The sequence below is a fragment of the Primulina huaijiensis genome, chromosome 10 (genome assembly GCF_012295235.1).
Source record: "Primulina huaijiensis isolate GDHJ02 chromosome 10, ASM1229523v2, whole genome shotgun sequence".
NCBI lineage: Eukaryota > Viridiplantae > Streptophyta > Magnoliopsida > Lamiales > Gesneriaceae > Primulina > Primulina huaijiensis.
Window position 1 is genome coordinate 16,423,365 of NC_133315.1, and position 17,778 is coordinate 16,441,142.

General features: G+C 36.1%; 1 protein-coding gene and 1 pseudogene across 1 annotated transcript; both read left to right on the forward strand.

Annotated features, from left to right (window-relative positions):
• The first annotated feature begins 7,901 nt into the window (after positions 1-7,901).
• On the forward strand, positions 7,902-12,008 carry LOC140985947 (receptor like protein kinase S.2-like). Its single transcript, XM_073453885.1, has 6 exons — positions 7,902-9,517; positions 10,547-10,707; positions 10,819-11,026; positions 11,165-11,369; positions 11,454-11,586; positions 11,769-12,008. The coding sequence occupies exons 1-6, from the start codon at positions 8,530-8,532 to the stop codon at positions 12,006-12,008; spliced, it is 1,935 nt and encodes a 644-aa protein (XP_073309986.1). The 5' UTR covers positions 7,902-8,529.
• Positions 12,009-12,298: 290 nt separating this feature from the next.
• On the forward strand, positions 12,299-16,399 carry LOC140985948 (putative receptor-like protein kinase At5g39000; annotated as a pseudogene).
• The last annotated feature ends 1,379 nt before the right edge of the window (positions 16,400-17,778 follow it).

A 17,778-nucleotide genomic window follows, 5' to 3' on the forward strand; every position in this document is an offset into this window, starting at 1 on the left:
AACTGAGTCAATAAAATCCCTAGTCAACAGTTGACTTGCAGGGCATCTACTCTAACAATCTCCCACTTGCCCTAGAGCCAACTACCCATAAACTTTAATCCCATTGCTTCGCGATGCTTCTCAAACAATGGTCCTGGCAAGGGCTTCGTAAGTGGATCGGCAACGTTATCTGCAGAGGGGACTCTTTGGACTGATATGTCTCCCCTTCCCACAATCTCCCGGATGATGTGGAATTTCCTCAGTACATGTTTGGATCGCTGATGAGACCTTGGTTCCTTTGCTTGCGCAACGGCACCAGTGTTGTCGCAGTACACCGGGACTGGATCAACTCCGTTAGGAATAACGCCCAACTCTTGGACAAAATTCCTCATCCAAACTGCCTCTTTAGCTGCAGCAGATGCAGCAATGTACTCAGCTTCAGTGGTGGAATCCGCAACGGTGTCTTGCTTGGAACTTTTCCAAGATACAGCCGCACCATTAAGCATGAATACAAAACCAGAGGTCGATTTCGAATCATCTACATCACATTGGAAGCTAGAATCAGTGTAGCCTTCCAATTTTAATTCTCCACCCCCATAGACCATGAACAAGTTCTTAGTTCTTCTCAAGTACTTAAGAATATCTTTCACGGCCTTCCAATGCATTGGACCAGGGTTCGCCTGATATCTGCTTGTAACACTCAAAGCGTAAGCAACATCAGGACGTGTCGATATCATACCATACATGATACTACCAATAGCTGACGCATATGGAACACGTGTCATCATCTCTATCTCTTCTTCAGTTTTGGGACACATTGCTTTAGATAGAGTAACACCATGACACATTGGTAAGTATCCTCTCTTGGACTCTTCCATAGAGAATCGCTTAAGAATGGTATCGATATAAGTGGCTTGGGTGAGTCCCAGCATCCTCTTCGATCTATCTCTATAGATCTGTATTCCCAATACATAAGATGCTTCACCCATGTCCTTCATGGAGAATTTACTGGCCAACCATACTTTAGTTGATTGCAGTAATCCTACATCATTCCCAATGAGCAGGATATCATCAACATAAAGTATTAGGAATGTCACTGCACTCCCACTAGCTTTCTTGTACACACATGGTTCCTCGGGATTCTTAGCAAAACCAAACTCTTTGATAGTGCTATCAAATCTGAGGTTCCAACTCCTTGACGCCTGCTTGAGACCATAAATTGATCTTTGAAGTTTGCATACCTTATGTTCACTTCCTACTGATGTGTATCCCTCAGGTTGAGACATATAAATTTCTTCTTTGATGTCTCCATTGAGAAATGCAGTCTTTACATCCATTTGCCATATCTCATAGTCATACCATGCTGCTATGGCTAGTAGTATTCTAATGGACTTAAACATAGCAACTGGTGAAAAAGTTTCCTCATAGTCAACCCCTTGCCTTTGAGTATAACCTTTTGCAACCAGTCTTGCTTTGAAGGTCACTACCTTTCCATCCGCCCCAAGCTTTCTTTTGTAGATCCATTTGCATCCTATGGGAACGATTCCCTCAGGTGGATCCACTAATGTCCAGACTTGGTTTGAATACATAGAGTCCATTTCTGACTGCATGGCTTCAAGCCATTTGGTTGAATCAGTATCAGATATTGCTTCTTTGAAATTCATTGGATCACATCCAACACAAGGCTCATCATGGCCTTGTTCATGAAGAAGTGTATATCTGGCAGGTGGTCTAATAACCCTATCAGACCTTCTAGGAGCTTGTACTTCAACTACTGGTTCTAGGGGATTAGGTTCAACTTCTAAAGTTGAGGGAGTATCTTGAATTTCTTCAAGTTCTATCATCTTGCCTTTTCTATCTAATAGAAACTCCCTTTCCAAAAAGGTGGCATTTCTTGAAACAAACACTTTTGCTTCACTAGGATGATAGAAATAATATCCAACAGAATTCTTTGGATATCCTACAAAGTAGCACAAAGTGGATCTACTATCCAATTTGTCTCCCACTGTCTGCTTCACATACGCAGGACATCCCCATATTCTCAAGTAAGAATACTTGGGAGGTTTCCCCATCCATATCTCATATGGTGTTTTATCCACTGCTTTAGTATGGACATTATTCAACAACATTGCCGCAGTTTCAAGCGCAAAGCCCCAAAACGATGTAGGCAATTCAGTGAATCCCATCATAGATCGAACCATGTCCATCAAAGTTCGATTTCGACGTTCAGAAACACCATTCAATTGTGGTGTTGCTGGTGGAGTCCACTGTGAGAGAATCCCATTCTCTTTTAGATAACCCAAAAATTCAGCACTCAAGTATTCTCCACCTCGATCAGATCGAAGTGCTTTAATACTTCTTTGTAGCTGATTTTCTACTTCAGATCTGAATTCTTTGAACTTTTCAAATGCTTCAGATTTGTGTTTCATCAAATAAACGTACCCATACCTCGAATGGTCATCAGTAAAGGTAATGAAGTAGTAATGCCCAAATTTTGTGCTAACACTTAGCGGGCCACAAACGTCTGTGTGGATCAAATCCAGTAGACCATGTGCACGTTCCACGTTTCCACTGAATGGAGTTTTAGTCATTTTTCCTTTTAGACAGGACTCACAAGTTGGTAGAGAATTTATGTCTGACAGGTCAAACATGCCTTCTCCCACTAGCTTGTGCATCCTTCTTTGGGAAATATGACCTAGTCTAGCGTGCCATATTTGTGCGGGATTTGGATCTTCTATTTTTCTTTTGTTTGTTGTTGTTTTCGTACGCGCTTGGATATTGTTCAACGGAATATCTTTTAATTTTAAGTTATAGAGATCGTTTGTTAATTCTCCAGTTCCAATCAAACATTCATTCTTGTATAAATTGCAAACACCTTTAGCAAAAACACAAGAATAACCATCCCTATCAAGCATAGAAATAGAAATAATGTTTTTAACCAATTCAGGAACAAATAAAACATCTCTCAAAAACAACTTAAAATTATTGTCCAAAATTAAAGTAACGTCTCCAATGGCAGTGGCAGCAACTCTTGCTCCATTTCCCAGTCTTAGAAAGGTCTCACCATCTCTAAGCCTCTTGCTTCTTCCCATCACCTGCAAATCATTGCATAGATGAGAACCACATCCGGTATCCAATACCCAAGAAGAGGAATTAATAGAAACATTAACTTCAATATAAAACATACCATGGCCAGAACGCTTCTGGGCAAGATACTCCGCGCAATTACGCCTCCAATGTCCAGGCTTGTTGCAGTGGAAACAGATTTGTTCTGACTTGTCAGGCTTTGTGGGCCCCGGATTTGGTTTCTTGTATGGCTTCTTGTTGGGCTTGTTCTTCTTTGGAGGGGCAGAACGTTTCTTGCCTTTATTTGGGGCTCCCTTTTTCGTACTATACGAAGAACCCACCAGAAGAACAGGCTTTTCCTTTTTAATTGTGGCCTCATAATTAGTGAGCATATTGACCAACTCTTCAAGGGTGGCCTCAAGCTTATTCATATTGAAATTAACCACAAATCCATCGAACGAGGCAGGTAAAGACAGCAATAGAATATCAGTCGAGAGCTCACTAGGCATAACCAAGTCGAGTCCCACCAACTTCTCGATGAGCCCAATCATCCTAACACCATGCTCATGGACCGAAGCCCCCTCTCGCAAGCGTGTAGTCATGAGTTCTTTAACAGTAGCATGTCTCTCTGAACGAGTTTGTACAGCATACAATTCTTTCAGATGAAGGTGAATGTCAGCAGCATTCACCGCCTCCTCGAACCTCCTCTGAAGTTCATTCGACATAGAAGCCAACATGTAGCTCTTAGCTTGGAGATCATGATCCCAATGTTTCTCAAGCTTAGCTAATTCAGTCCTACTGATATCAGGAGCCGCCTCCTTAGGTGGCTTCTTATCAAGCACATACGCAATCCTTTCGGAGTTCAGAACAATCTTTAAGTTTCGAAACCAGTCATGATAGTTAGGGCCAGTCAATTTGTTTTGATCGAGAATGATTGAAAGCGGGTTACGAGTAGTCATCGTAAATATACTGAAAATGGAAAAACAGATAATGGTTACTGATAATTTTAAAATAATTCTAAGATATAAAATATGGATTTTTATTTTATAAATTTCCTCCCACTATTTTGACATTTCCACCACCCTCTGATGAAAAAGGGAAATCGTATTTCCTTAGTAGGCACGTAGAGTCCAATTAGCCAATTATAATCCCGAATAATATCAGCCAATTATAATTTCTAAAAGGTAGAATCCAATTGCATCCCCATGCAACCTCCGCGTGTTTTGCCTCACGTTTAATAAGGACCCAATAATATGACGCCGTTTATTTTCACGTGTCAAACCAACCCATCAATATTGAATTATAGTAGACGGTCGCCATGAGTTCCCCCAATAATATGAGCCGAAGTCATGGGAGTTCCACTCAATTCACATCATATGTCCGGTGGAAGTCACAGCTTTCCGGCGTACAGGTCTCCCCAATAATATGAGCCAGACACTGTCCGCGGGTAGCGATCAACATGCAACCACGGTTGATGGAAGGCAAGGAAAAATTAAACTCTTTTAATTTTTACTTTTTCGGTTTGATATAAATTTTGAATCTTATTCAAAATGAGGGATTTTAATTTTAAAATTGTCTCATCATTTTAATTTAAAAATCGCGTGCCACGAGTTTGTTTGTTTGCCGGATTCATGCAACTATATTATTTAATAATATACATACATGCATACTACTATATATCACATATATCATAATATGACATTCAACAATAAATAAGGATGATCGATCGCCAACACTATTGGATCCATGTGAGCCATACATGGATCCAGGTCCAAAACCTAGGTGAATGCAGGGATGCAAATGCAACTATTACAAAAGCTTCCAATATTTTACATGTCTTCATCTTGATCATCGGGCCCACCATCTTCCAGTCTTGATCTCCCACTATTTCTAATAATTACATTTGAATAGCCATGGCACATAAGGGATACATCTCATGGGGGTGGGAACGGGCCATAAACCAGGCCCACTTTAATAATATCAAATATTATAAAAATGAATAAAAACAGTAAAATATCCTAACATACACCTAACACATTGGTCAAGGCTCTCGATCATCCTTCATGCATTTAATATCAAATATTAACATCAATTTAATTAAACAATTTAATTAATTGATAAATCATATATCTAATAATTTATCACAAACCACCACAATTATTAAAGAATTTAATAAATTAAATAAACCCCTTTATTTAATTTCCAATTAAATCAATAATAATTGATTTCTTGTAAAAACTCATTTTTACCATAAATAATTAAAATCATATTCTAATTATTTATTTCATAAGAAAATTATTAATTTTCCAAAAATTAATTTTTAAAAAGAAAAATTGAACCAATTTTCAAAAAATATCAATTTTACCCAAAATTTTGAAAAATCAGAAAATCGCACCCTAGGCCCAAACAATTCAAGCCCATTATTCAACGCGCTTCCCGAGACACTCCCGGGCAGCCGCCCGCGCTGCCCGCCCGCTGCCCGAACGTTTCGGGCAGTGGCGGCAGCCCTTGTGCGCGCTGGGCGCACAGGTGCGCGCGGCGCCTGCGGACGTTCCGCACGCCGCGCTAGCGCGGCCGCCGAGCGCTGTGCGGACGTTCCGCACAGCGCGCTAGCGCGGCCGCCGAGTGCTGTGCGGACGCTCCGCACAACGCGCGCCAGCGCGGCCGCTGCGCGCCCACGTGCGCGGCCCTGCGCGCACGGGCTGCCCGGAACAGTTCCGGGCAGAAACGAATTTTTTTTTTTTTTCGAAAATCTGGAAAAATAAATTTTCATGGTGCCATAATTTTCTAAAAAATTTTATTGTGTGGTTAGAAATAAATTATTCAATATCAAAACCATACGATCTAGAAAAACCTTGGCTCTGATACCACTGTTGGATTTCGGTTTTCTACGTGCCCAAATGCAGCGGAAGTTTAAAATTTTTATTTTATTTTGAAAACAAAATAATTCTTTTGGACACTCGTATGGTTTTCAGAAATTAAACATGCATAGGATGTTTAAAGAATTATACCTTTGTGAATTAAATCACTGGACTCCAACTAATCCGGTATAAACGGATTAGCTCTTGTTGATTCGCTACGAACTTTCTTCGATGAAATCCTCCTATCAAGTCCACGACTGGATGGTATGTTCCTCTTCCAAATTGCACTAGAAAATTTGGAAGAGATTTTACGTTGGAGACTAAAACGAGAGGCGGCTCAACCTTGGAAAGAAAAAACCAAAGAGGCCATTTTTTTTTCTTTTTGAAAGTGGGAGACGTAAATCATGTGGTGGGGTGGGCTAGGGTTTTGTAATCAACATGTATTATTTATAATTAAATAATAGCCTAATGACATAATTAACATTAATGGGCTTGATTTAATTAATTGGGCTAGTCCAACTAGTTTAATTAATTTAATCAAGGCCTATTAAAACTTTAATTATTTATTATGATGGACTTGTACTCTTACAAGCCCATTAAACATACCCACCTTATTTAATTTATTAATAAATAAACTCAACTTTTGAGCTTAATAAATTAAATACATTATAAATTCAACATTTGAATTTATTATTTAAATTATAAATTCAACTCATTGAATTTTTATCACTTCCAAAATTTAATATTTAATAAACCCAACATTTGAGTTTAATAAATCATATTCTCAAATTTTATAAATTCAACTACTTGAATTTATTCTCTCAAAATTTAATTATCATAAATTCAACTCCTTGAATTTACTATATAATATAAATTCAACTTCTTGAATTTATTCTCTCAACGGGAACAAACAATCCAGTACTTGTGTGACCCTCAATGGTTCAGGGATACAGCTAGCCGTGGGTTCACAACTCTTTGTGATTCAGGACATAATCCTTTATTCGGGCTTACCCTATTTAGCCCCATTCTTTTCATCAACACCTTGATTAAGAATGTCAGAACTCATTTCTGATTGCACCCATCGGATCATGGTAAGAGCGTCTAGTAGCATCGCCCCATGATCCCCTAGGTATCACTGATAGTGCCTGCAAGAACCAGTCGATTATGATTAACGTACAGTACGGTCCCTTCATCTCATATATCCCGATCGAATCTGCAACCATTGGTTCATCGAGGGTTGCATATTAATTCGATAACTATGTGATAACTATAACAGTGGCATCGCGTGTACTATTGGAGAACTCCTTCTTCAACGTACATCTCATACTCTGGCCAGAGATTCCATGCACTATTATTACATTAGATCACATAGGATATCCACACCCGTAGGTGAGCGGTGAATCCCCGACTACAATGCACTGGCTCCTATATGTGTCGCAACTATACCCAACCTCGCCACCTGATGACTCTCCTGGAGTCGGTAAACGAGTCAAAGCACAGCCCTAGCATATAGAGCCTCAGTGTTGTCCCGGGTCGTAAGGACTAATGGTGTACAATCATAACCACGGACTTATCCTCTCGATGAATGATAACCACTTGGAAAGTCCGAGGGAGGGTTGTTCGGTATAATCATCATATGACTACCCATCTGTATGTTTGGACATCTCTATGCCCTTACCAAGAAACGCAGTACACAACATCACAGATGCTAGTCTCGAGCTCAAGCGACCTTTATCCACGTTTTAGGCGGCTGAATCGACTAGGAACGAATTTAGATCATACAGTGTTTACAAATGAGTTTCAACATCGAATTACGATTCATTTGTATTAAAGTATAATCAAGGTCTTTATCTATGTTTGAAATCATGGGTATACAGATAAAGAAATAACAAACCATGAAATAATGAATTATATTAAAATAAAGATTGTTCTTTACAACTGAGTCAATAAAATCCCTAGTCAACAGTTGACTTGCAGGGCATCTACTCTAACATGTCCCACGTCTATAATCATAATCATACCGCTCTTGAAATAATCCACCGGCAGATTGTGAAACCTAGTGATGATTTTTCTAACATGTTTATGATGAGGACAGCCATTCCCGAGCGTAAAATAAACAAGCTCAATAATATTACTTGGAAAATAGCTGTTGATGTGGGATTCAGATACTTGGTAAGGATTCATTACTGTGAGTTAGGACTCAAGAACGCAAAAGAAGCCCAAGTGATTTTCAAAATCGCCATTAATGAAATCAGAGTAGACTATGATATTCAATTGATTGAAAAAAGGTACGACAATGAGTTCCTGCAATATGGGGACTACATGGCCACGATACAAGGACGAAAACAGGATGGCAAACACAGTTTATTGATTTCCATAGAGTCAACTGATGAACTGATGGATAGGAATGGACCCTTAAAAGGATTTGAAATATTAAAGTTGAGTAACTTGGACAACAGTCTTGCAGGTCCAAATCCACAGCCAACAGCACGACGTTCACCATTCCCTGCTATACAGAAGTTACTTCAAGTTTGTGGGGACCGAAATATAATTGCGACTGCGAGTATAACTATAATCACTATAGTAAACATTGTTGTTTATATATTGCAGCAACTTTGGAACGATGACTTTACAAAAGAGGAAAAAAAGCCATCAGCCAGGGCAAGAAGGCCATGCCGCGCGCTGTTTTTCACTGGCTGAGATTGAAGCAGCCACCCAAAACTTCAACCATACATTTGTTATTGGAAATGGTGGATTTGGTAAAGTCTACAAGGGGATTATTAACAAAGGACAAGAGACTGTCGCCATAAAGAGATTAAAGTACAGCTCCAATCAAGGAGCACGTGAATTTTGGACAGAAATTGAGACACTTTCTGAGCTGCGACATGTTAATCTTGTCTCACTAATTGGCTACTGCAATGAACAACAGGAGATGATTCTTGTTTATGAATATATGATCCAAGGAACACTTGGGGATCACCTCTTCAAACAAGCTAAGGCTGACAATCATTCTTCTTCTCTCTCTTGGAACCAATGCCTTAAAATCTGCATTGGAGCTGACCGGGGACTAGACTATCTCCACACAGGTCATGGGATCATACATCGTGATGTAAAAACTTCAAACATCCTGTTGGACAAAAATTTTGTAGCTAAGGTTTCAGATTTTGGTTTGGCCAAACCTGAAAACATTTGCGAGTCACAAAGCCATGTTAACACAAATGTTAAGGGAACATATGGGTACTTCGACCCATATTATATTAGAACTCGTGAACTGACAAGGAAAAGTGACGTATATGCCTTTGGTGTGGTCTTGTTAGAAGTATTGTGTCGGAGACCGGCTTTAGATCCTAGGCTTGAAGAAGATCAGCGTAGTCTAGCCACATGGGCTCGAGAAAACATTAGTAAAGGAGATATTGAAAAGATTATTAGTTCAAATATCAAGGGAGAAATCTTACCAGATAGCTTGAAGGCATTTGTGAGAGTTGCTGAAAGTTGTTTAGATGATGAACCAAAGGAACGGCCATCAATGGCTAAAGTTGTATTACAACTTGAGTTCGCACTTGACCTACAGGAGAAGCCAAAGTCTTTGTTCTTTACAGAATCAACATCAGGTAAACATGCAGCCATAATAACTTCGAGAAACATTTTCGTACATATTTTCCTAAGAACTAATAAAAGGGTCTAAACACATTAAAGATTGACATATATCATTATGATGATTTTATCTTTTCAATCAATCATCAAATTTATGCTCTTTTATCCAAACCATGTATGGTTTTCTGATGCATCTGAGCAAGACTCCTAAACAGATTTGTAGCTGACAGACCTAGAGAAAAGTTTACAATCAAATTCGTGAACAACGTTTGTAACCAAGAAATTATACCAACTTCATAACTAACACTGATATGAGCCTAGATTGGCACTGAAAGAAACAATAAAACAGCAGCAGCAGCAAATTCTTCTTTGGATCTCCCATTTGCTTTTTATTTATACCATGGAGTGTTACGAACTGTCGAGTTGATTGTGAATTGGTTGTGGCATATTTTTTTACTTCAAAGTCAATTTTTTTTATATATACCTAGTAGAACATAAGGGAAGGCTCTATAATGATGGTGTAAATAACTGTTTATATCCAGCCTTATCTAGAAGGCTAAACAGTTAGATACCATATTGGTTAACAATAGAGTGATTAAAGAAATTTTTCAAACCATTTGGTATAAATAATACTTTTAGTTTTGCAAACTTGTTCATCACAGGCAAAATATATTATGATTCAAATAAAAAAATACGAGAAAAACGTTTATTATGGATTCAGAAATCAAAACTTTTGACATTTTTGAAATGTGTTTTATGATTACTATACTATGTAACCTATTACTAGATAGAAGTAATTAAGTTTCAAACTAATTATAGAACGACTTTGCCAAACTATCCATTTTCTAATTTTTCATACTTCAACCAAGGAAAATGATGGCCCTGTTTATACAAAGGTTTTACTTTGGATATACATTTATGAGTTTTCTTACTTCTTCCTTTGGAGTTTGGGGGCATGGCTTTATTCCTGACAATTGGGGCCCCAGATATGCCATATGAATAAATTAAGCTATTGCGAACTAACTTCTCGACCGCGCAATCCATAGAACGAAATGAACTCTTTAATGAGAGGCGGGATGGTCTTGTAGAAGATTGTGCAACAGAGCTCAAACTGAGTGAGTTTGATTGGGAAACAATTCAAGTTGCCACCATTGGATTCTCTGATTCAAACATTATGGGCAAAGGGCGAGGAGGTACTTTTTACAAGGTGACTTTTCAAGACTTTTAACTCAATTACTTCCCTCTATTTAACCTTTATTGAGTTAAAGTTCACCCTCATCATCCTTGTATTAAGGTACTTTGTTCTTGTTTCGCATAGGCTGTGTTACATATAACTCAGGTAGTTGCGGTTAAACGGACTGAATGTTCTTGGTCTGGGCGTAAGATGTCGGAACTTGAGATTTACCATCTATCCAAATATGAGCATCCAAACATCATGAAACTATTAGGGAACTTCATTCATGGAGAAGAGATGATACTTGTGTACGAGTTCACGGAAAACACAAGACTTGATGATATTTTATTTGGTAAGTGACTCAGAATCATTTGCTATTTTTTCCCAACTTTTCACATAATACTTGCTAGATAGATGAATAACGTCCAGAAATTAAAAATTGCATTTCATGATACATATATGACTTTAGTTACCTTGCTCTGACGAATAGAAAGACATGAGCGGCTTCCTTGGAGTCTGTACTTCAAACTCATCATTGGGATTGCTGGAGGAGTTTGCCGTCTTCATCAAAGTCCAGACTTGAGAGCAATCTACTGCAATCTTGAACCCTGCAATATTTTTTTGGACATTGACATGAATCCTAAAATAGCATTTGACTACTGTAAAACTAAAACCAATACCGTAATCAGCACAAGGTGAGTTACAAGATCCTTTCTAGTACAATATTCTTGACTCTCTTAGTCAAATAAAATGTTGTTTTCTGCAATTTATGTGTACAGTGACTATGTCCCTCCGGAAGGTTATCAGGCTAACCAGGTATATGCATCAGACATCTACAGCTTTGGAGTAATGGTCCTGGAGATACTAAGTGGACGTAAACGTTCTAAACAACACCGGGACGTGATTACTTTTGTAAGTCATACACATTGAAACGCAATTAATTCCAAAAAGGTAGTGAATAAATTGATAGCAAGATGATACAAAATACATGCATATAAATCAAATACAGTCAATAAGCCAGTACATATATTGTTTTAAATATCTGTGCTTTCACTCACAAACATATGAAGAGAGGAAAACGTACCATATTGCAGGCGTGGAACCTGTGGAAAAATGGAAGAGAGTTGGACCTGATAGAGACATGGAACTTTATCGAGTTTTCAATCGAGGAGGCGAAAACATGCATCCAAATTGCTCTTTTATGCACTCAACGCCAACCACAAAACCGACCAGAAATGTCCCGTGTTCTAAGGGCTCTGCAAGGAGGTCGAGATTTGCACGTGGATATGAGAGAACTGGAACGCCGAAGATACCCATATATACATATATTTTAGAAATTTTTGTGATTAAATTAACTATTAGGCTATGTTTGGTAGCTCATGTTTGGTTCATTTTTAATTTAACATGGAAGTCCTTGATTATGATTGAAAGTCCTTATTATTTATGTTATTTGTGTGATTAAATATCATTTCTAAAAGGTGTGATAATGTATAATTTTTTAATATTGATAATGATAAGATTGTATATTGACCATAATACCCTTGAATTGTTTTTTTCAAAATTAAAATTAGTAAAATTTAATAATTAATATAATATTTAAATTTTTATTATATTTTTNTCCCACGTCTATAATCATAATCATACCGCTCTTGAAATAATCCACCGGCAGATTGTGAAACCTAGTGATGATTTTTCTAACATGTTTATGATGAGGACAGCCATTCCCGAGCGTAAAATAAACAAGCTCAATAATATTACTTGGAAAATAGCTGTTGATGTGGGATTCAGATACTTGGTAAGGATTCATTACTGTGAGTTAGGACTCAAGAACGCAAAAGAAGCCCAAGTGATTTTCAAAATCGCCATTAATGAAATCAGAGTAGACTATGATATTCAATTGATTGAAAAAAGGTACGACAATGAGTTCCTGCAATATGGGGACTACATGGCCACGATACAAGGACGAAAACAGGATGGCAAACACAGTTTATTGATTTCCATAGAGTCAACTGATGAACTGATGGATAGGAATGGACCCTTAAAAGGATTTGAAATATTAAAGTTGAGTAACTTGGACAACAGTCTTGCAGGTCCAAATCCACAGCCAACAGCACGACGTTCACCATTCCCTGCTATACAGAAGTTACTTCAAGTTTGTGGGGACCGAAATATAATTGCGACTGCGAGTATAACTATAATCACTATAGTAAACATTGTTGTTTATATATTGCAGCAACTTTGGAACGATGACTTTACAAAAGAGGAAAAAAAGCCATCAGCCAGGGCAAGAAGGCCATGCCGCGCGCTGTTTTTCACTGGCTGAGATTGAAGCAGCCACCCAAAACTTCAACCATACATTTGTTATTGGAAATGGTGGATTTGGTAAAGTCTACAAGGGGATTATTAACAAAGGACAAGAGACTGTCGCCATAAAGAGATTAAAGTACAGCTCCAATCAAGGAGCACGTGAATTTTGGACAGAAATTGAGACACTTTCTGAGCTGCGACATGTTAATCTTGTCTCACTAATTGGCTACTGCAATGAACAACAGGAGATGATTCTTGTTTATGAATATATGATCCAAGGAACACTTGGGGATCACCTCTTCAAACAAGCTAAGGCTGACAATCATTCTTCTTCTCTCTCTTGGAACCAATGCCTTAAAATCTGCATTGGAGCTGACCGGGGACTAGACTATCTCCACACAGGTCATGGGATCATACATCGTGATGTAAAAACTTCAAACATCCTGTTGGACAAAAATTTTGTAGCTAAGGTTTCAGATTTTGGTTTGGCCAAACCTGAAAACATTTGCGAGTCACAAAGCCATGTTAACACAAATGTTAAGGGAACATATGGGTACTTCGACCCATATTATATTAGAACTCGTGAACTGACAAGGAAAAGTGACGTATATGCCTTTGGTGTGGTCTTGTTAGAAGTATTGTGTCGGAGACCGGCTTTAGATCCTAGGCTTGAAGAAGATCAGCGTAGTCTAGCCACATGGGCTCGAGAAAACATTAGTAAAGGAGATATTGAAAAGATTATTAGTTCAAATATCAAGGGAGAAATCTTACCAGATAGCTTGAAGGCATTTGTGAGAGTTGCTGAAAGTTGTTTAGATGATGAACCAAAGGAACGGCCATCAATGGCTAAAGTTGTATTACAACTTGAGTTCGCACTTGACCTACAGGAGAAGCCAAAGTCTTTGTTCTTTACAGAATCAACATCAGGTAAACATGCAGCCATAATAACTTCGAGAAACATTTTCGTACATATTTTCCTAAGAACTAATAAAAGGGTCTAAACACATTAAAGATTGACATATATCATTATGATGATTTTATCTTTTCAATCAATCATCAAATTTATGCTCTTTTATCCAAACCATGTATGGTTTTCTGATGCATCTGAGCAAGACTCCTAAACAGATTTGTAGCTGACAGACCTAGAGAAAAGTTTACAATCAAATTCGTGAACAACGTTTGTAACCAAGAAATTATACCAACTTCATAACTAACACTGATATGAGCCTAGATTGGCACTGAAAGAAACAATAAAACAGCAGCAGCAGCAAATTCTTCTTTGGATCTCCCATTTGCTTTTTATTTATACCATGGAGTGTTACGAACTGTCGAGTTGATTGTGAATTGGTTGTGGCATATTTTTTTACTTCAAAGTCAATTTTTTTTATATATACCTAGTAGAACATAAGGGAAGGCTCTATAATGATGGTGTAAATAACTGTTTATATCCAGCCTTATCTAGAAGGCTAAACAGTTAGATACCATATTGGTTAACAATAGAGTGATTAAAGAAATTTTTCAAACCATTTGGTATAAATAATACTTTTAGTTTTGCAAACTTGTTCATCACAGGCAAAATATATTATGATTCAAATAAAAAAATACGAGAAAAACGTTTATTATGGATTCAGAAATCAAAACTTTTGACATTTTTGAAATGTGTTTTATGATTACTATACTATGTAACCTATTACTAGATAGAAGTAATTAAGTTTCAAACTAATTATAGAACGACTTTGCCAAACTATCCATTTTCTAATTTTTCATACTTCAACCAAGGAAAATGATGGCCCTGTTTATACAAAGGTTTTACTTTGGATATACATTTATGAGTTTTCTTACTTCTTCCTTTGGAGTTTGGGGGCATGGCTTTATTCCTGACAATTGGGGCCCCAGATATGCCATATGAATAAATTAAGCTATTGCGAACTAACTTCTCGACCGCGCAATCCATAGAACGAAATGAACTCTTTAATGAGAGGCGGGATGGTCTTGTAGAAGATTGTGCAACAGAGCTCAAACTGAGTGAGTTTGATTGGGAAACAATTCAAGTTGCCACCATTGGATTCTCTGATTCAAACATTATGGGCAAAGGGCGAGGAGGTACTTTTTACAAGGTGACTTTTCAAGACTTTTAACTCAATTACTTCCCTCTATTTAACCTTTATTGAGTTAAAGTTCACCCTCATCATCCTTGTATTAAGGTACTTTGTTCTTGTTTCGCATAGGCTGTGTTACATATAACTCAGGTAGTTGCGGTTAAACGGACTGAATGTTCTTGGTCTGGGCGTAAGATGTCGGAACTTGAGATTTACCATCTATCCAAATATGAGCATCCAAACATCATGAAACTATTAGGGAACTTCATTCATGGAGAAGAGATGATACTTGTGTACGAGTTCACGGAAAACACAAGACTTGATGATATTTTATTTGGTAAGTGACTCAGAATCATTTGCTATTTTTTCCCAACTTTTCACATAATACTTGCTAGATAGATGAATAACGTCCAGAAATTAAAAATTGCATTTCATGATACATATATGACTTTAGTTACCTTGCTCTGACGAATAGAAAGACATGAGCGGCTTCCTTGGAGTCTGTACTTCAAACTCATCATTGGGATTGCTGGAGGAGTTTGCCGTCTTCATCAAAGTCCAGACTTGAGAGCAATCTACTGCAATCTTGAACCCTGCAATATTTTTTTGGACATTGACATGAATCCTAAAATAGCATTTGACTACTGTAAAACTAAAACCAATACCGTAATCAGCACAAGGTGAGTTACAAGATCCTTTCTAGTACAATATTCTTGACTCTCTTAGTCAAATAAAATGTTGTTTTCTGCAATTTATGTGTACAGTGACTATGTCCCTCCGGAAGGTTATCAGGCTAACCAGGTATATGCATCAGACATCTACAGCTTTGGAGTAATGGTCCTGGAGATACTAAGTGGACGTAAACGTTCTAAACAACACCGGGACGTGATTACTTTTGTAAGTCATACACATTGAAACGCAATTAATTCCAAAAAGGTAGTGAATAAATTGATAGCAAGATGATACAAAATACATGCATATAAATCAAATACAGTCAATAAGCCAGTACATATATTGTTTTAAATATCTGTGCTTTCACTCACAAACATATGAAGAGAGGAAAACGTACCATATTGCAGGCGTGGAACCTGTGGAAAAATGGAAGAGAGTTGGACCTGATAGAGACATGGAACTTTATCGAGTTTTCAATCGAGGAGGCGAAAACATGCATCCAAATTGCTCTTTTATGCACTCAACGCCAACCACAAAACCGACCAGAAATGTCCCGTGTTCTAAGGGCTCTGCAAGGAGGTCGAGATTTGCACGTGGATATGAGAGAACTGGAACGCCGAAGATACCCATATATACATATATTTTAGAAATTTTTGTGATTAAATTAACTATTAGGCTATGTTTGGTAGCTCATGTTTGGTTCATTTTTAATTTAACATGGAAGTCCTTGATTATGATTGAAAGTCCTTATTATTTATGTTATTTGTGTGATTAAATATCATTTCTAAAAGGTGTGATAATGTATAATTTTTTAATATTGATAATGATAAGATTGTATATTGACCATAATACCCTTGAATTGTTTTTTTCAAAATTAAAATTAGTAAAATTTAATAATTAATATAATATTTAAATTTTTATTATATTTTTTTATAAATTAATTTCATATATTTTTATTATTTTCAATCATTTTAAAGAAAATAAATTGTAATGCAAATCTATCTTAAATTAAATTTTTATAAATTTCTAATCTTGTTAATTAATTTTTTTATGAAAATAAATATTTATTAAATTCTAATTTATTTTGTTTAATGATTACCGTAATGTTTTCAAATATATTTCTAATAAATATATTTAAATTAATTTTAATAAATATAAATTATAATTATAAATATTTAATTATCTATCAAATTATTTTAAGAATATTTATAATTATTTAAAAAAGACAATAATATTGTAATTATTTCTATACTTTATTTAACATTAACATTCCAAATATTATTGCTATTTTAATTATTAAAATAAATACATATTTACAAATTTATTTTTAATAAATATATTTAAATTAAATTTAATAAATGTAATTTATAATTATAAATATTTAATTACTTATCCAATTATTTTAAGAATATATATTTAACTAACACTTGGAGTATTTTGGTCATTGCAATAAAATTTACAAAATTAATCAATCATTTTAAAATCATACCAAACACCAAGTTATTTATCCCACCATACTATTAATCCATATCTCTCATTTTTTAATCACTCCAATTACTAATCATTTACTTATCCCATCACACGTACCAAATGGAGCCTTAGCGTATTTATTTTGAGAAATAAAGTTAGTGGAGTGTATTTAATTTAAAGTTTGTTTTGATGAATTTTAATATTTTTTTAAATGATAGAATTTTGTAGATTTGATAAATTTTTATTGAATTTTTTTTTTATACAGAATCTCACATATTTACAAACAAATTTATGTAGAATTTTTTAGAATAATTTTACAAAATTCAGTAAAATTTTTTTTTTATAGAATTTTATAAATCTAATTATAAAATATTATTATTTTTAATTTATTTGAAAAAATAATTAATTGACTTAAATAATATATTCAGTTGTAAATATACATTATTTAAATGAAAATAATATTATTTATCATTGTGTGAATATAATTTTTCATAAAATATGTTAGTAAAAAAGTTAATTTATTTAATAAAAAATTAATATTACTTTTAATTGTATG

What these genes read in the sequence shown, in the direction of transcription:
- LOC140985947 (XM_073453885.1), top strand. Translation starts at nt 8,530, where the DNA reads ATGACTTTACAAAAGAGGAAAAAAAGCCATCAGCCAGGGCAAGAAGGC. An exon ending in AATACCGTAATCAGCACAAG is followed by an intron (nt 11,370 to 11,453) that starts GTGAGTTACAAG and finishes TTATGTGTACAG; the next exon opens with TGACTATGTCCCTCCGGAAG. An exon ending in ACCGGGACGTGATTACTTTT is followed by an intron (nt 11,587 to 11,768) that starts GTAAGTCATACA and finishes ACCATATTGCAG; the next exon opens with GCGTGGAACCTGTGGAAAAA.